The sequence below is a fragment of the Syngnathus scovelli genome, chromosome 22 (genome assembly GCF_024217435.2).
Source record: "Syngnathus scovelli strain Florida chromosome 22, RoL_Ssco_1.2, whole genome shotgun sequence".
Taxonomy (NCBI): domain Eukaryota; kingdom Metazoa; phylum Chordata; class Actinopteri; order Syngnathiformes; family Syngnathidae; genus Syngnathus; species Syngnathus scovelli.
In genome coordinates this window covers 6,544,972-6,565,119 of record NC_090868.1, presented here as the reverse complement: position 1 = coordinate 6,565,119, position 20,148 = coordinate 6,544,972, and the positions used below count along the sequence as shown (strand labels likewise).

The following is a 20,148-nucleotide window of genomic DNA, read 5'->3' as shown; positions in this document are numbered from 1 at the left end:
TCCGAATTAAACAGTTGGGCAAGTTCGCCATTAAACATGCCAAGTTCCTTCTCGTTGTTGTCTTGTCATTGTCACGTTGCTCCTCTGCAATGATCCTGGCTTTCCAGAAAGCTCTAATTGTGCCTCGTAAGCATGTTTCTTTGTCTATGCCATTTTAGAGGGTCCTAATCTGTTTTCATCGCACAAACGATAGTATTTAGTTATCAATGGCGGCAGAGGTACGTACTCTACGCGTTACGTACAGTCCTCTGATTGTTTTTTTTTTTGCCCGATCTACCTAAAACATAATGTCCTCTGATTCATTCATCGGGTCTACATATTACGCGTGTATATTATGGAAGCCACACAAAACAGCTTTATAGATTTTGGAATTCGGTCCACACAAAAGGCGCACCTTCCTTTTTTGAGAAAATTATAGGCTTTTAGGTGCGCCTTATGATGCGGATAATACGGTAATCAGAATCAAAATGCATTAGGAATCTTCGACATGGCATCTTTTCACCAATGAGACTATCGTTAGATTCAGTTCTATTTGCCCTGGTACTCGTTCAATCATCAATAATGTTTTTTCTTTTATATGTTTAAGAATTTATAAAGACACTGCTCTTGAAGTACTAATGACTGAATCTAGAGGTCATTTTGGAGAAAACAACAACAAAATCTGGATTACATCCCCAAGTGTGTAAATTTCATGTCTGTTTTTTGGTCCACAAAACAAACCGTGCTTCCAGTGGTGCTGTGCAGCACTCCAGGTGAATATCAAGCAGCGATCTAAACAACCAGTGAATGCTGAACACAAACATCCAAAGCCATGAAAATGTTTTCTTGGAGCTACCACGTGATGATGCATGGTCTGCATAATTACAGACTGAAATTACAGGTCTCTGAAAAACTGCATTCATTCTGAACGACAAAAAGATACAAGTAGTGATAATTCAAAAAGGGCAGACAGGGTGAAGATGAAATGAAGAGACGTGTAATCGCTGCATCTATTGAGGGGTGGGGAAAAAAACGAGATGCTGAACTGTGCTGTGCCTGCTGCCACCGTATCCCTGCTTCAAGCTGCAGTTGTCATGGTTACCCATCTGCAGACGTAAATGCATGTGCCTCAAGCACTCATATAAACTAGCATACCAACACACTCACGGTTCAGATAACCCATATACGTACATAGAGGTACAGTATATGAACAGTAGATACCATGTTAAATGTCATGGGTAATCATTTGATTGACAGTAAACAATTACAAGGCAGTTCATTATTTTACCACTAGCCCTCAAATACTTAAAAAAAATCAATACTCGATCCGAAAAAAAAAAGTAAAAGCACACATAACTGAAACAGCATGAATGAAAGCATCTTTATCAACAATGTTAAAAAAATAAACTACACAGAAAAGAGAAAATCACAACAGAATTTTTCTATAATTATATGTGAAAAAGTATTTTAGGATGAAGTGCTATACTCAAGGATACTAATTTAATTTCTGAGTGGCCTATTTAACCACCTGAGCTATGAACTTGTTCAACCAAATTACAGCAGTAAACCTTAAAACCTGGAAAAAAAAAGCGATTTAAAAATTTGAAATTGTCATGTGAAAATTCTTAAAGGGCCTGCTAACTGTTGCAAGTCAATCCTTCCAGTATTCACTCAATGAAAATTGATACAGTACAGTGCTAGTATGCTAACATTTGTTTTGCTATCATTCACTCGGACAGCAACCTGTTTCTAGAAAGCTCTGAGGAAGAGTGATATGGATTTTACAACTGCATTCACGCCACCTATGAGAATAGCTCAGATGCTAATATTTGGTAAGCTAACATACTCAAAGATGGGAATTTGTGTTCAAAGCACTAAAGTTTATAGGTACTGTTTTAGAGATTAGCTAAAGTGCTAACACCTAATTAGCTACTTCGTGTGCGACTACATTGAAAATCCCAATGATGCTGAATAAAAGCAATAAAGTAATAAAAGTACAGTCAACCTCCGCATACAGCACTCACGGATTTGAATATTCTGATTTATTTTTTCAGTAATTTTTATACTATTTATATAGTTTTATTAGTTTGAACATTGAGAATTGAGTGATTCCACATTTCACAAGTAACTGTTACTGACCACCAAATTATTTTCTTAATTTTTACTTCAGACATTTTCTCCTTCCTCTGCTACCTCATGAAGCCCCAAGATATTAAGATCATACTATCTGCAGAACTGAGAGAGAAGCAATATTACTCTAGTACTTTAGTACCCTCTTGTGGCCACTGACATATTATGGAAATACTGTACAATATTCCCTAGGTTTCATCTATTTATTCCAAAATCTCTGAATTGCCTAAAGGTGATGGATATATTACAAATTGTTGACCGCATTTGGCGCATGGATTTTGTTTTTCCTGATGAAAACTTTGAGAAGATCAGAGAGGTTTAATACAAACAAGTCTAATTTTCTTGGCTGAAGCAAACAAAAATAAGTTGAGCTGAAGCTTTTGTTGTTATTAAATGAACTAAATTGTTTACCACACTTTCTAGGACAAAGTGGTTGAGTTCAGAAAAAGTCATTTCAAACATAATCAATTGAAAATAAAAAAACACACACACACACAATTACTTAATAATTTGATTCATTCCAATGAATCACATTAATTAGATTTCAAAATATTATCAAGTTCTGCCTTTGGGTGTGTTTATTATCCCATAAAAATAAACAAAAATACAAAGTGAGGAAAGAAGGCAACTGTTGAGTTTATTGGCACAGACAGCCAAAATAGTCTATTCCAAAGGGAAAGATGTCACAAGAAGACATCTAGAAAGTTAGGAGGATGCAAAGGATGGGATCTCCCTTTCTTTAAATGTGTTAAAGTCAAGTGTAGACTTCATTCGAATCTGTAAATAAAAGCAGACAAGATTGGGGAAAAAAAACAGAACTTTCCTGGCCCCATCCCAAGAGATTGTTGTGATCAAAGCCGGATTCGATACAGGCATGCTTACATTGCCAAGAGCACACTGAAGCATTATCCGCTCCACCCAAACTTCCCCTTGATCGCGGCAATCAGCTTCGAGCAAAAGATGGGAGATGAGTAACAGGAGTTCAAGATACCTCGACGTCCATTTGCAAAGTTGACACACACAGTTCACTTCACTCAATTTGTACTTTAAAGATTTCTCACAATATACAGCATTACCGTATATTTAAGACTATAAGGTACACATAAAACGTTATTTTTCTTTCAAAAATTAACATTGCGCTTGTTTGGTGTCAAATTGAAGTTGAATAAAATTTTGACTCTTTAGCTGTCCTGGTTTATTTCCCTGACTGTCTACAAATGTGCCTTATATTCCGATGTGCCGAAAAATACGGTACACGTATCGTTGGAGAAAAAGACATGTATCAAGTATACTGGTTACAAATTACAGTAATCAATCACACACATGCACACCTGACGCTTAACAGTTTTGGAATCTACATCAGTATCAGGTTTTAGACTGTGCCAGGAAAAGTGCTTGGAGTAAAACCAGGCAAGCATGGGGCTATATAAACAATTGAATCACCGTATAAGGACGAAACCTTGTGTCTCATGCTCTTATGTATCATCTCAACGTCACAACTTATTTGAAAGCCGAGTATTCTGTGCAGAATTATTTCACCGTACAGAGAATGAAGTGTATTAAAAGGCAGATTTTGGATGCTGATAAGTGGTTTAATAATGCAGATACAGCAATGAGGAGATTCCCTCTTTGTGTCGGGGAAAGGATTTAGAGCTCAGAAGCCTCGCAGGAATGAAATATTAATTCCTTCATTTAAGTATGAATGACAGTTTTATTGAGAAATGAAAGTGAATATCTTTATTTATTTATTTATTTATTTTTTTGGCAGACATCTGGACCGATGTCGGCAATTGTATGATCGCCACGGCGAAGAGCAAAAGCGGAGCAAAAGCGGGGCACATTCCTGTTTGCAAACAATTTTTTCCTCTCAAACAAGGTCCAGTGGAACTTTGAACGTGGAGGAGTTCAAGAAGATCTTTTTTTTGTGTCACTTTTGTCACTTTTTTTGCCACAGACGATCCATTCCTGTGCAGTTTTTTTGCTTTTTGTTTTATAACTTTGTTGCCACAGACGGTCCATTCCTGTGCAGTTTCTGTTGTTAATTTGTTGCCACAGACGAACCATCCCTGTGCTGTTTAGTGAAAGGAAATACAAGTAAGCGTAACCGATCTAAGCAGATCGCGAACCCGCGAGTCTGTTAGCGGACTGCTAACAGCTGATTTACCAGGGAACAGCTGATTGAGCTGTCAAAGAGATAGCTGCGACCAACGTGAGCAATATGGAGCCGAAAAAAAACCTAACCATGTCCACGGAGGAGGTTGAGGACATAAAAAGGTCACTTGACTTCCTTTCGGAAGAAGTTTCTGCTGTAAGGATGCAGCAGAAAAACATCTTGGCACTGGTGGAAGAGGTAAAGATGCTCCGTATGCTCAATGCTGAGAAGGACAAGCGGCTTGCCTACCTTGAAAGTCGGGTAGCGGACATTGAGCAATATACACGAATAAATGACATTGTCATCACGGGAATAGCAATTAAACCTATATCTTATGCAAGGGCAGTGACGGCAGGTAACGATGGCTGTGAGAAACATGCAAGCTCAGCTGAGCAACAGGTAGCTGAGTTTCTGCAAACTAAAGGAATAACTATGGACTCCAACCAGGTTGAAGCATGTCATCCACTGCCCAGAAGAAACAGTAATGACAAGCCAGCAGTCATTCTGAAATTTGTCAACAGGAAGCACAAAGTTGCACTTCTAAAGCAGGGTAAGTTGCTCAAAGGCACAGACATCTACATCAATGAACATTTGACAAAGACCAATGCGGATATTGCAAAGAAAGCACGTCACTTGAGAAGAATGAAAAAAATACAGAGTACATGGACCAGAAATTGCAAGATATACATCAAGCTTAATGGATCACCAGAAGAGGCCAAGATACTGATGGTGAGGAGTATTGAGGAACTGGAAAAGCTCGAATAAGTATCCTCAATAGAAAATCAACTGGAGTGGACTCGGAACTGAATGGAGGTAACAACACAAAACACAAACATAATGCTCAGGGACACTACTCAACCTACATCAAGCAACAATGGACATGTAACACAGTGGATACAAGAACATGAACAACTTCAACTAACGTTTGATTACAGTGAAAGCAGCACTCTGGTCATAAATCAGGACATCGACCCAGACAATAATTTCTTCTCCACCACAAACAACACATGTTATTATTACAGCAATGATCAGTACAATATGGACATCTTAACAAAAGATAAGCTATCTATTATCCATTTCAATAGCCGGAGTCTATATAAAAATTTTAGTAGCATTCAGGCTTACTTAAACACATTCAAACAACCATTTAATATAATAACTATTTCTGAGACCTGGATTACGACTGAGAAGGGAATGCACTTTGAGATGGAAGGCTATGAATTCATACAAAATAACAGACAGAGTAAAGGTGGGGGTGGTGTTGCAATCTATGTTGATTTGAATATGAAATTTAAGATTGTAGAGGCTATGACACAGGTAATGGACAATCTTCTTGAATGTCTCACGATACAGATTTGTGTTGAAAAAAAAAAAAAACATTATTATAAGCTGTGTCTATAGAGCTCCTGATTCTAGCATTGAGACATTCACAGAATGGATAGAAAGTGTGATTATACAAAAGGGCAACAAAAATATTTTTATTTGCGGGGATTATAACATTGATTTATTAAATCCAAATAAGCAACAAAATATTGATGATTTTTTAAATTTAATGCATAGTCTGAGTCTCTTTCCTACAATCACTAGACCCACGAGAGTAACATCACAGACTGCTACTCTGATAGATAACATATTCACCATCCATCCATCCATCCATCCATCTTCTTCCGCTTATCCGGGGTCGGGTCGCGGGGGCAGCAGCTTTAGGAGGGACTCCCAGACTTCCCTCTCCCCAGCCACTTCATCCAGCTCATCCCGGGGGATCCCAAGGCGTGCCCAGGCCAGCTGAGAGACATAGTCTCTCCAGCGCGTCCTGGGTCGTCCCCGGGGTCTCCTACCGGTGGGACATGCCCGGAACACCTCCCCAGGGAGGCGTCCAGGAGGCATCCTGATAAGATGCCCGAGCCACCTCATCTGGCTCCTCTCAACGTGGAGGAGTAGCGACTCTACTCCGAGTCTCTCCCGGATGACCGAGCTTCTCACCCTATCTCTAAGGGAGAGCCCGGACATCCTGCGGAGAAAACTCATTTCGGCCGCTTGTATCCGAGATCTCGTTCTTTCGGTCACGACCCATAGCTCGTGACCATAGGTGAGGGTAGGAGCGTAAATCGACCGGTAAATTGAGAGCTTTGCCTTTTGGCTCAGCTCTCTCTTCACCACAACGGACCGGTACAGGGTCCGCATTACTGCCGACGCTGCACCGATCCGCCTGTCGATCTCACGCTCCATCCTCCCCTCACTCGTGAACAAGACTCCAAGATACTTGAACTCCTCCACTTGGGGCAGGATCTCATCCCCGATCCGGAGAGGGCATTCCACCCTTTTCCGATCGAGGTCCATGGACTCGGATTTGGAGGTGCTGACCCTCATCCCGACCGCTTCACACTCGGCTGCGAACCGTTCCAGCGAGAGCTGGAGATCACGGCCTGAAGAAGCCAACAGCACCACGTCATCTGCAAAAAGCAGAGACGCGATGCTGAGGTCCCCAAACCGGACCCCCTCAACGCCTCGGCTGCGCCTAGAAATTCTGTCCATAAAAATTATGAACAGAATCGGTGACAAAGGGCAGCCTTGGCGGAGTCCAACCCTCACTGGGAACGAATCCGACTTACTGCCGGAAATGCGGACCAGACTCTGGCATCGGTGGTACAGGGACCGAACCGCCCTTATCAGTTGGCTCGGCACCCCGTACTCCCGAAGCACCCTCCACAGAACCTCCCGAGGGACACGGTCGAACGCCTTCTCCAGGTCCACAAAACACATGTGGACTGGTTGGGCGAACTCCCATACACCCTCGAGGATCCTGCCGAGGGTGTAGAGCTGGTCCACTGTTCCACGGCCAGGACGAAAGCCACACTGCTCCTCCTGAATCCGAGGTTCGACCTCCCGACGGACCCTCCTCTCCAGCACCCCTGAATAGACCTTACCAGGGAGGCTGAGGAGTGTGATTCCCCTGTAATTGGAACACACTTTCCGGTCCCCCTTCTTAAAGAGGGGAACCACCACCCCAGTCTGCCAATCCAGAGGCACTGTCCCCGATGTCCACGCAACGTTGTAGAGGCGTGTCAGCCATGACAGCCCCACAACATCCAGAGCCTTTAAGAACTCTGGGCGGATCTCATCCACCCCCGGGGCCTTGCCACCGAGGAGTTTTTTAACTACCTCAGTGACTTCGACCCCAGAGATTGGAGAATCCGCCTCAGAGTCTCCAGGCCCTGCTTCCTCAATGGAAGGCGTGTAGGTGGAATTGAGGAGGTCTTCGAAGTATTCTCCCCACCGACTCACGACGTCCCGAGTCGAGGTCAGCAGCACGCCATCCCCACTGTAAACAGTGTTGACGTTGCACTGCTTCCCCCTCCTGAGACGCCGGATGGTGGACCAGAATTTCCTCGAAGCCGTCCGAAAGTCATTCTCCATGGCCTCACCGAACTCCTCTCACGCCCGGGTTTTTGCCTCAGCAACCGCCGAAGCCGCGTTCCGCTTGGCCATCCGGTACCTGTCAGCTGCCTCCGGAGTCCCGCAGGCCAAAACGGCCCGATAGGACTCCTTCTTCAGCTTGACGGCATCCCTTACCGCCGGTGTCCACCAGCGGGTTCGGGGATTGCCGCCACGACAGGCACCAACGACCTTACGGCCACAGCTCCGGTCGGCCGCCTCAACAATGGAGGCGCGGAACATGGTCCACTCAGACTCAATGTCCCCCGCCTCCCCCGGGACGTGGGCAAAGCTCTGCCGGAGGTGGGAGTTGAAGCTCTTCCTGACAGGAGATTCTGCCAGACGTTCCCAGCAGACCCTCACAGAGCGTTTGGGTCTGCCAGGTCGGACCAGCATCTTCCCCCACCATCGGAGCCAACCCACCACCAGGTGGTGATCAGTTGACAGCTCCGCCCCTCTCTTCACCCGAGTGTCCAAAACATGCGGCCGCAAATCCGATGACACGACTACAAAGTCGATCATCGAACTGCGGCCTAGGGTGTCCTGGTGCCAAGTGCACACATGGACACCCTTATGTTTGAACATGGTGTTCATTATTGAAAATCCGTGTCGAGCACAGAAGTCCAACAATAGAACACCGCTCGGGTTCAGATCAGGGGGGCCGTTCCTCCCAATCACGCCCTTCCAGGTCTCACTGTCATTGCCCACGTGAGCATTGAAGTCACCCAGTAGAACGATAGAGTCCCCAGAAGGAGCGCTCTCCAGCACTTCCTCCAGGGACCCCAAGAAGGGTGGGTACTCTGAGCTGCTGTTTGGTGCATAGACACAAACAACAGTCAGGACCCGTCCCCCCACCCGGGGTGAACCCCAATGTGCAGGCGCCCAGCCGGGGGGCAATAAGTATACCCACACCTGCTCGACGCCTCTCACCGTGGACAACTCCAGAGTGGAAGAGAGTCCAGCCCCTCTCGAGAGGGCTTGTACCGGAACCCAAACTGTGTGTGGAGGCTAGTCCGACTATATCTAGTCGGAATCTTTCTGCCTCGCACACCAGCTCGGGCTCCTTTCCAGCCAGAGAGGTGACATTCCATGTCCCAAGAGCCAGCTTCTGCAGCCGGGGATCAGACCGCCAAGGTCCCCGCCTTTGGCTGCCGCCCAGCTCACATTGCACCCGACCCCTTCGGCCCCTCCCACAGGTGGTGAGCCCATGGGAAGGGGGACCCACGTTTCCATTTCGGGCTATGCCCGGCCGGGCCCCATGGGCGAAGGCCCGGCCACCAGACGCTCGCCTTCGAGCCCCGCCTCCAGGCCTGGCTCCAGAGGGAGGCCCCGGTGACCCGCGTCCGGGCGAGGGAAAACTAAGTCCATTTATATCACTCATCATAAGGGGCTTGGGTGAGCCGTGCTTTGTCTGACCCCTCACCTTGGACCCGTTTGCCATGGGTGACCCTACCAGGGGCATGAAGCCCCCGACAACATGGCTCCTAGGATCATAGGGGCACGCAAACCCCTCCACCACGATAAGGTGACGATATTCACCAATATAATAGAAAACAGGACAACAAGCGGGTTATTAATTACTGATATTACTGACCACCTTCCAGTGTTCACAGTATATGACAATAACTTCAAATCTGAAATTGGGGTGTATAAACAACAAAGAAGAATTAGGACAGATGAGACAATTGCTACTCTACTCTAAAACATGAATTAATGGAACAGAACTGGGATATATAAAAAAAGATGTAAATAATGCATACCATAAATTGATGACTATATTCACTTCATTATATAATAAGCATTGTCCAATCAAGGAATATAATAAAAAAACTAAATATAAGAACAGTCCATGGTTGACGAAAGGCTTAAGAAATGCCTGTAAAAAGAAAAATTTACTCTATAGGAATTTCATAAAACAGAGAACAGAAGGCGCTGAAGATAAATATAAGAGATATAAGAATAAATTAACCAATATTATAAGATTAAGTAAGAAAGAATATTATAAGCATAAATTAGAGGATAACAAAAATAATATTAAGGGGATATGGACTCTCCTAAACCACATTATTAGAGAAGGTACCGAACAACACAAATTACCAAAATATTTTGTTATAAATGATACTGAAAATTATAATATGGAAGAAGTAGCAACCAATTTTAATCAGTTCTTTGTAAATGTTGGGCCTCAAATAGCAAAAAACATACCGATTCCAGCGCCAGATGTAGGCAACAGAGATAAATTAATAGAAAGGAATCCTCACTCAATGTTTTTAAAGGCATTTGATGAAAATGAAATCATTAACATTGTAAAGCAATGCAAAAATAAAACATCTACCGACTGCAATGGGATTGATATGATGTTAGTTAAACAAATCATTGAGGGGATTTCAAAGCCACTTGTGTATATCTGTAACTTGTCATTTTTAACTGGTACATTCCCAAAGAAGATGAAAATTGCTAAGGTCATTCCTCTTTATAAAACTGGGAGCAAACACATTTTTACAAACTACAGACCTATCTCAATATTGCCACAACTCTCAAAAATATTGGAAAAGCTTTTTAACAGTAGAATGGATGGATTTTTGGAAAAACATAAATTATTTGCAGAGAACCAATATGGTTTTAGAGTAAACAGATCAACAGCACAGGCATTAATGGAATCAATCGAGGAAATCACAGATGCAATAGATAACAAACGACATGCAGTGGGAGTTTTCATTGACCTCAAAAAAGCTTTTGACACAATTAATCATAATATACTATTCAATAAATTAGAAAAATATGGGATAAGGGGAATTGTATTAGACTGGATAAAGGATTATCTGCGAGAACGGCAACAGTATGTAAAGTTGGGTAATCACTGCTCTGGATATTTGGACATAGCTTGTGGTGTTCCACAAGGGTCAGTTTTAGGCCCTAAATTATTTATTTTGTATATAAATGACATGTGCAAAGTCTCTAAAGAACTAAAACTCATCAATTTTGCAGATGATACAAATATCTTTTGTTCAGGTGATAACATCCAACAAGTGGAATCAGTGTTGAATGAGGAAATGAAAAAAATAAAAATGTGGTTCGACTGGAACAAATTATCATTAAATTTAAGTAAGACCAATTTTATGGTATTTGGCAAAGCGAACATAAAGATACGAATAGAAATAGATGGGACTGAAATTGAAAGAGTGCAGGAAAACAAATTTCTTGGGGTTATAATAGATGACAGGCTGAGTTGGAAGCCACACATCAAAAACGTAAAGTCTAAAAGCATGGCAATCATATACAAAGCAAAAGAATTACTGGATTAGCATTCACTTCGTACACTTTATTGTTCTCTTGTCTTGCCCTATTTGCATTACTGTGCTGAGGTTTGGGGGAATACTTATAAAACTTCACTACAGCCACTTATTCTGCAGAAAAGAGCAATAAGGACTATTCATAAAGTCAACTACTTGGACCACACAAATCCACTTTTCATACAATCCAAACTATTGAAATTCACTGACATAGTATCTTACCAAACAGCAATCATCATGTATAGGGCAAAAGCAAAACAACTACCAGAAAATATCCAAAACTTATTTAGGAATCGGGAGGGAGGTTATAAGTTAAGGGGGAATCACAACTTCAAAATCTTAAACATAAGAACAACCTTAAAAAGTTTCTGCATCACTATAACTGGGGTCAAACTATGGAACAATCTAAGTGAGGAACTCAAGCAAAGTCCAAATATCCACCAGTTTAAAAGAATGTACACAAATGTGTTGTTTAGCGGGTACAAAGGCTAAAAGTGCCAAAGGGCTACACACAAGTTAAAATGAAACAGAAAAATAAGTGTGAAAGTGTATCTACTTGTGTTCTGTTGTAGAATTACAATATATGTTGAATCATTGGTTTAATGGATAAAGTGAGAAAGGGGTAGGAATCTAAAAAGCTATGCTTCTTCCTACTCCTTTTCGAGCATTCTTTATTGATTTATTTACTTATGTATTATTATTATTATTTATTTATGTATTTTTTTCTGTTTGTTGGTTTATATTTTGTTTGTTTGTTGTATGGACTTATATGTGGCACTTTAGAGTGTGATTTGTTTTGTTTTTTCTTTTTTGTTTTGGATGTTCGAAATAAAGATATCAATCAATCAATCAATCAATCAATCAATCAATCAATATTCAAAATAGCGGCGAGGAACAGCATAAACGCACCCAATAAACTACATTTTGAAATTCTTGAATAACATCTGCATTGTTTCAAGACTATGCAATGAAGAAAGTTAATTCATATAAGAGTACATGTAATTTATAATGGGTCTTTTATAATGCGCATGGAAATAAGAAGTAACTTTTACGAGGCAAAACAACATGCAAAAAAAGCAGTTCTACTCAAACCGGTAAGAAAAAATTCACAAAAAAACTCCTGCACACAAAGCAAAGATTTGAACACTAAACCTCTTGATTGTCGGGCAGACATCCTCACCACGAAAACACCATACAGCCCAAGTTCCCAAACTATTGTTGAACAAAAAAATCTAAAATAATATAGTTTGCTTGTGACTCAGACCCCAAATAAAGTTTGCTAGTTTTCAATACAGCGTGAACCACAACTTCCATTCAGCTGGGGGATGGAGTTCATGACAGAAATGTAAAAACTGGGAGGACCATTTATGGATGGCACAATGCCTGTGAGCCAAGTGAGAGAGGCCGAGCACATCGGACTGCACGCACAACAGAGACCATGTCGTTGCAGCGTAGATCAGTTCAATTAGCCATAGAAGGACAGCATATATCCTTAGGGTTTTGTAATAAAGTATGACTGGTGCATGTGTGCATCATGTCGAGGCAGACATTTGGCATAATTGAGATGGCAATAGCTGGTGTTGGTTTCCTCATTCTTAATATTATATTTTTCTACAGAGGAACCTCCATTTGACTCACAATTCAAGCATAAAAACAATCAGAAAGTTGAATGAAGACAATGCGACTTTTGAGTTTTGCAATGTAATGTGTGGCATCTCGCAGGGATGGGTATTTGGTACTCAATTGTTTAGCATCTATATGCTTTTGCCCAGTGACATTTAACGTAAATACAACATTAATATTCGCTGTTATGTCGATGGCACCCAATTATATAGGCCAGGGGTGTCAAACTCATTTTTTTCGCGGGCCGCATTGTAGTCATAGCTTCTTTCGGAGGGCCATTAAGACTGTCAACCCAAATAAATGTATGAGCACCTCATATTATATACAGTAAAAGCTACAAAACAAACGGGCAAATAACTCGTTTTCAAATCAGACGAGTAAAAACTGGTCAAATCTTTAAAAAATATATACCGTAATTTTCGGACTATAAGTTGCACCGGAGTATAAGTCGCACCAGCCATAAAATGCACAATACAGTGAAAAAAAAACATATACCAAAAGTCGCACCGGAATACAAGTCGCACTTTTGGGGCAAATTTATTTGTCAAAATCCGACACCAAGAACAGACATGAACCAGCAACAACAGGCTATACAATACGGTATGCTAACGTGACATATACACAAACGAGGAGCCGAGAACGGGCCTGAGTAACATTCAGAGTTATTCAAATAAGTATTACATAAATAACACGGGCGGCTCGGTGACGCACTGGGTAGCACGTCCGCCTCACAGTTAGGAGGGCGCGGGTTCGATTCCACCTCCGGCCCTCCCTGTGCGGAGTTTGCATGTTCTCCCCGAGCCCGCGTGGGTTTTCTCCGGGCACTCCGGTTTCCTCCCACATCCCAAAAACATGCTTGGTAGGCCGATTGATCACTCCAAATTGACCCTAGGTGTGAGTGCGAGTGCGAATGGTTGTTTGTCTCTGTGTGCCCTGCGATTGGCTGGCAACCGGTTCAGGGTGTCCCCCGCCTACTGCCTGATGACGGCTGGGATAGGCTCCAGCACGCCCGCGACCCCAGTGGGGACTAAGCGGTTCAGAAAATGGATGGATGGATAAATAACACGTTTATCAAACCATCTGTGTCCTGCAATTCATTAAATCCATCGATCGTCCTTTATGTAAACAATGCCGCGTATGCGCCACATATGCGCCGCTGACGTCGGACTCGTAAGTTGCATTTCTAATTATTCCACAGACCCATATAACGATATATAAAGTATATTTCAAATAACTATCATATAACAATATTATCAAACCATCTGTGTCACTCCTAATCATTAAATCCATCGATCAGATTCCTCGTCCTTTATGTCAACAACGCCGCGTGCGCGCCGCACAGATCTAGTATACAACTATATTGTAGCGTTAAAGTACCAGGAAACACGTGGGTTTGGTAAACGGCTCTTTATTTAACAAAACAAGAGTTCATCGAGCCAACAACTACTGAACTGTAACGATAAAAACATATACACGTTGCTACACATAATAAAATATATCAAATAACTATAACATAAATACGTTTTTCAAACCTTGTGTCACTCCAAATCATTAAATCCTTCATCATCTTCGTCATCCCGTGATAGAATCCTTTGTCCTTATGTAAACAACCGCCGCGCTGCTGACGTCACTTGCAGGTCAAATGACAGTAATCCCTTGCTACATCGCGGTTCGTTTATCGTGGTTTCACTACATCACGGATTTTTGAATTTTGAAAATTTGCGAAAAAATTCACATACAAGTCGCTCCTGAGTATAAGTCACCCCCCCCACCTAAACTATGAAAAAAAAAAACGCGACTTATAGTCCGAAAATTACGGTATAGAGTGGAGTCTCGGTTTTCTAACGTCCCGGTTCTCGAACAAATCGGTATTCGAAAAAAAAATTCGAGATTTATTTGCTTCGGATGTCGGACGAAATTTGGTTGTCAAACCTCGCGAGAGGACCCGCATGCCAACTGACTCCGTTCGTTATTACGTTCTCGTTACTCTGAGGATTGCATCAACTCTAATCATGCCTCCAAAGGAAGCAAGTGGGAGCAGTAAAGCCATCCTAAAAAACAAAGACACTCCTAAAGCATTGCGACACTGAGCGCCTGGCGCGCTGCGGTTGCGCGATCGGACCAAATTAAGCTCCCTGAAGGGGGATGTGCATGAAACCAACAAATGGACGACCTTCCTTTCACAGTAACTCACTGCTCCTAACAAAATATGCAAATTAAAAGTCCCAAAGATCGTTGTCATACACAGATCTGGGTGTGGTGAAAGTTGTCCTCTGCATTTAACCCATCCCCATGTGATTTTAATCCATCCCCTGGGGGAGAGGGGAGCAGTGAGCAGCAGCGGTGCCACGCTCGGGAATCATTTGGTGATCAAACCCCCCAATTCCAACCCTTAATGCTGAGTGCCAAGCAGGGAGGCAACGGGTCCCATTTTTATAGGCTTTGGTATGACGCGGCCGGGGTTTGAACCCACAACCTTCCAGTCACAGGGCGGACACTCTACCACTAGGCCACTGAGCTGGTTCTCAATTAGGTAGGCACAAGGTCAACCTTCATAATAGAATATGAAAAAGGCACGAACAGAGAAAGCAGCTTTTGTTTTGTCTCTGTGTGCCAAGGATGCTTGACCTCTACCTTAAAACCAAACAAAAACTAAAACACAGATACACAAATAGCAACGCTCATATAAAATGTGAAGAACCTCAACAGCCAAGCATTCTCAAGCATATCATGTAATTTGACACTTCCTTTACAGTTAAAAAGAAGCTCAAGATCATCTGAACTGCTTACAACTACAACATAATCTATCATTTACATGGTGATACAAGATAGTTATCTGTAGCGCTTTAATCATGGCTTAAAGCAGTGAGCAGCCAGATTGCATTGACCAAATGTAGTGTAATGCATACAAGGGTCATTAAAGTTTTGGAAACGCAGAGCAACTTGTCATGTACTGATGAACTACATCATCCCATGACCTGTCACTATTTAGAGCTATTTTTAGAAACAGGCCCATGGATTAATTTATCGTGTATTTCAGTTTGTCAGCTTCCAGTGATGAATGACGACCTCTGGGTCGTTGCAACTGAAAGAATTTTCAGTGCGGGGACAATTAAGTCATGCAGTGCAAGAGCTGTTGAATGAGAAATCCTTGGTGAAGCCTGCGATTTTCTTTCTAAACTACGTCAAATTAAAAATGCTTTGTAATCCCAGAGTAGTTTGTTGGGCTGTTAACTGCAGTCACGAGAGAGAGAGCGTTAGCGAGAGAGTGAGCGTTAGCGAGAGAGTGAGCGTTAGCGAGAGAGTGAGCGTGAGGGAGAGAGAGAGAGAGAGAGAGAGACGCTTCATGACATAAAATGGAGCAAATCAGCACTGATACAGGCACTCATCTCATTGTGATTATTGATTAAAAATTTACATGGGTGGGTCAATCAAGAGATTAAAATTGTTTCATTCATTTTCCAGTTCCCTTTTGAACTGGTAATACTTGCGTTTTTCTCCGATCATGGGATACAAGTACATAAACAGCAGCTACTGTTTTGTCTTCAACTCATGCCTGTCCCATTCCGCACCTGTCAGTTTCAAAGACATTGTCATTGTTGTGCGAAGGACAATGTCATGCTACCTATTAGTGTTGTCAAAAGAACCGATACTTTCGGTACCAACATGCAAAAAATACGTCGATGCCTGCTTTTTGTGGTACCGACTACCAAATATTTCACTTTTCACTCGGCGAGCTGTGTCAATTCTTGCCGGAACTGAAGGGGGCAGTATACGCATGCGAGCAGCACTGAGCAGCAGTCAGCGACGCTGAAGAAGAAGAAAGCTTTCTCTCTTTCATAACAATGGCTTCAGCAAGTGGGAGTGGAAGTCCAACACGCCTGTTCAGAAGCCAGTTCGCTCAAAAAGTCGTGTGTGGAAATATTTTGCATTCAAGGCGGCTCCAACCGAACAATTATAGATTTGAACAAGCCAATGTGCAAACACTGCTAGAGAGTTTTGAGGCTTGAGAGGCTCCAAGTCACTGCTGCTCTTTTTTAATATATATAGTTGAATATTGTTATTTATTAGCAGTCTTGCTTGTTTTTATAGATGTGTGACTTGAAGGCTCCATGCCACTGCTGCTCTTTATTAATGTACAAAGTTTACTATGCGGTTTAAGCAGTCTTAAATAAATGAGTGATTTTTAAAGTAAGTTGATTCTGTTGTTTTGTTGTTTTTATACCGTGGTACCGAATTAGTATCAAGAATCGTGTTAAATCACAGGTATTGGTATCGACTACTGAACTTCTGGTATCGTGACACCACTACTACCTAACACATCGAAACAAAAAGAGCAAACTGAGCAGTTTGTATTTTTAAACCAAGGTTACACAAGGTTCGCTGGACACATTGTGTGATTGACAGAGGAGTGATGCTTTACTACAATTTGTAAGCATTTATCTAGAGAGAGGATGCTCTTTTTTCTAAATCTCTACAAGAAGAAGAATAGGATCAGATTGTTTTTGTTTTACAAATAAAGGGAGTAACTCTTCCACTCTTTTTCCATAAACCAATGAACTAATCCAAAATAATGGCTTAAAGTGGAAAGAAAATATGTTTTTGCAAAGTGTGCCTGAAACATGGAAAGATATGATCTTTTTACTTCACAGCCCTTTTTATTGAAACCACGTAATTCTAAGAAGTGACCCCCCAACCCAAAATTTCCAAAACCTCAATCAAATATTTTGAGGCCCTCAACATAACCAGCCTTCGTCATAATTTTAGCATGGAAACTACCTTGTTTATGCATTCAGCTCTCAGTACTTTCTCAGACTGACTTTGTTTCTCTGTTATTCAAAGCTTTGAAAGCTCTTCTCATTGCTGAACACTGTAAAAAAACATAACTTGTATTTTTGGGAGGCTGAAACCATCATGAACGTTGGAACAACTTTAAAATATCAATTATCGACATTTCTGGCAACAATGTCAGTTAGCACAACAAAGCAAGCAAGTTGCTTGCTCCAAAAACAAGTTGCATAGTTGTTTTTAAGTTACGGGGCGGCAAAAAAAAAAAGCCTATTTTTACAACACTAATTTTCAACAACTGTTCTGTAAATGTCAAATCAAGGTCCAGAAAGAAAAAGCCTGCCAACTGGCAGGTAAACAAGCTCTTGAGTAGAACTGCCTGTGACTAAAGCCAAACTGTGGCAGGCTTTAAATTTTATGGACTGGGATTCAACACCTTTGCATTTTTTGTTGTTTTTCTACTTGCTACCTTTACTAAAAATATAATCAGTTAAAGACAAATTCCAGCAGCTAGTTCAGGTCCGGGAAACAAAATGTTAGCTCTACGTGTCTAGTGAACATGTGTAGAGGCACAAATACACGTAAATATTTCCAAATTTCAGGCTGAGTAAAATAAACTCTGGCTACATATAATAATCCCGTAAATTTTTTACATCTTGAAAATGTTTCACAAGTAACTGACAATTTTGATTCAAACATTTTGGAGGAAATTAAAAACAAAAACAGGCTTATTATGTTGACTATTATGGCTGATACATTTAGTAATAAGTATATTGTGTTTCTACAAAATCAATTGCTCCAAAATCCATAATAGGAGGCAATTGCTCCAAAATCCATAATAGGAGGCTATATGCCAACAGCATTTATTACCACACTGACTAATTCAGATGTTATCCTTAATTCAAATGTCTGTCTAGCTCACGGTACTCGGAGAGTAAATTATTTGTGTGATTATTCCACAACAGAAGACCAAAGTCAACAGTCAAAAAACTAGTGATACCTCAAACTTCAATCTAGTACAATTTCCGAGGCACGTTTTTCTTGAAACTTAAAGTTTAACTGAGGTCTTTTAATACAATGTACCGTAATTTTTGGACTAAAAGTCGCTCCGGAATATAGGTTAGCCATTAGCCATAAAATGCACAATAACGTGAAAAAAACATATATAAGTCGCTCCGGAGTATAAGTCGCATTTTGGGGGGAAATGTATTCGACAAAATCCAACACCAAGTACAGACATGAACGAGCAACAACAGGCTAAATGATAGGTATGCTAACGTGACATAAACACAAACGAAGAGCTGAGAACGGGCCTGACGTAACAGTCAGAGTTATTAAAAAAACTATTACATAAATAACACGTTTATAAAACCATCCATCTCACTCCAATTCATTAAATCCATTGATCGTCCTTTGTCAATAATGGCTGTGCGCCGCTGACGGCGCTTGCACTTCAAAATATTCCACAGGCCCATATAACAATATATAAATTAGATATCAAATAACTATTATATAAGAAATAATCTTATCAAACCATCTGTGCTCTCTAAATCATTAAATCCATCGATCAAATTCCTTATCCTTTGTTATTTAACAAAACAAACTTCCAAGCGTGTGGCGGCGTGGACTTCCAGCCATGGAGGTGGAAAAGAGATCCATAGAATAGGACCGGGCATGCGTAAAAGCCATGACCGAGCCCCATCCACCGTCCCCAGACAGCCACCCGGCCGAGCGCTGACCCCCGACTTCTATCCACAGAGGTGAAAGAGAGCTCCGTAGAGTAGGACTGGGCGTGCGTAAAAGCCATAATAGTTTTTCAAACCTTCTGTGTCACTCCAAATCCTTAAATCCTTCAAATTCTTCGTCCTCCGTGTCACTTAGAAACAAAGGCGCTAATGATGCCGGTAGTACATGGGGCCCTTCGTCATCTTCGTCATCCCGTGATCAATCTTTGTCCTTTTTGTAAACAACTGCCACGCCACGCCGCGCTGCTGACGTCACTTGAAATTTAAATTACAGTACTCCCTTGCTACATCGCGGTTTCACTTTTTTTGGGGGGAAAATTTTTGAAAAAATTCACATATAAATCGCTCCTCTTTTCAAGTCGCCCCCCCACCCAAACTATGAAAAAAAAAAAAAACGCGACTTATAGTCCGAAAATTACGGTAGTTGTTTTCAAAAGGCCACAAGCCTCTACTTGAAGATGCCTCATCTAAAAAAAATAAATAAATAAAAATAAAAGAAAGAAAATGACCTGGCTGTTGTGCTGTTACTGTTGTCAGGACAGGCAACGCTTCTATTTTCAGACTTGCACATAAACCACACCACTGCACCGGCAGCTTGGAGTAAAGCATTTTCCCAATGAAGTGACGTTAACACGGAAAACAAATTGCAGATTGCCCTGGTCTTTCTTCTTGTTCTTGCATACTCTCCACAAAGAGCCGCAGCCACATTGACCCTCGAGAGGACAAAACTGATTTGTCTCATCTTAAAAGAAAGAATGAGCCCTAGTTGCATCATGTTGATTCCTAAATATTTAAATCAAAATGGTGGGAAGTGACTAGAATTCTAGCTAACAATGAGCTAGCAGGTTAAATAATAAAATACGGTGGTTAAGGAAGCAAAATCACAATTCTACATCATCATGCTTTCTGTTAGAAAAATTTAAAGAACCACTCTACACTGCACACACTCAAGCATATGTAGCTGAACATGAACACAAAAAATAGAGGTCAAGTATATCTTACC

General features: G+C 41.6%; 1 protein-coding gene across 13 annotated transcripts in view; it reads right to left on the bottom strand.

The window, feature by feature from the left end:
* LOC125992022 (pleckstrin homology domain-containing family A member 5) overlaps positions 1 to 20,148 on the bottom strand; it is a 139,727-nt gene that overhangs the window by 73,367 nt on the left and 46,212 nt on the right. Inside the window, exon 4 of one of the 13 annotated variants that reach the window (XM_049760563.2) lies at positions 950 to 20,147. The exons of the other annotated variants lie outside the window; for them this stretch is intronic. Within the exon in view, the coding sequence (XP_049616520.1) occupies positions 20,144 to 20,147 (4 nt within the window). The 3' untranslated portion in view covers positions 950 to 20,143. Of the gene's footprint in view, positions 1 to 949; position 20,148 lie in introns of those variants that run through there. 13 annotated transcript variants of the gene reach the window in all.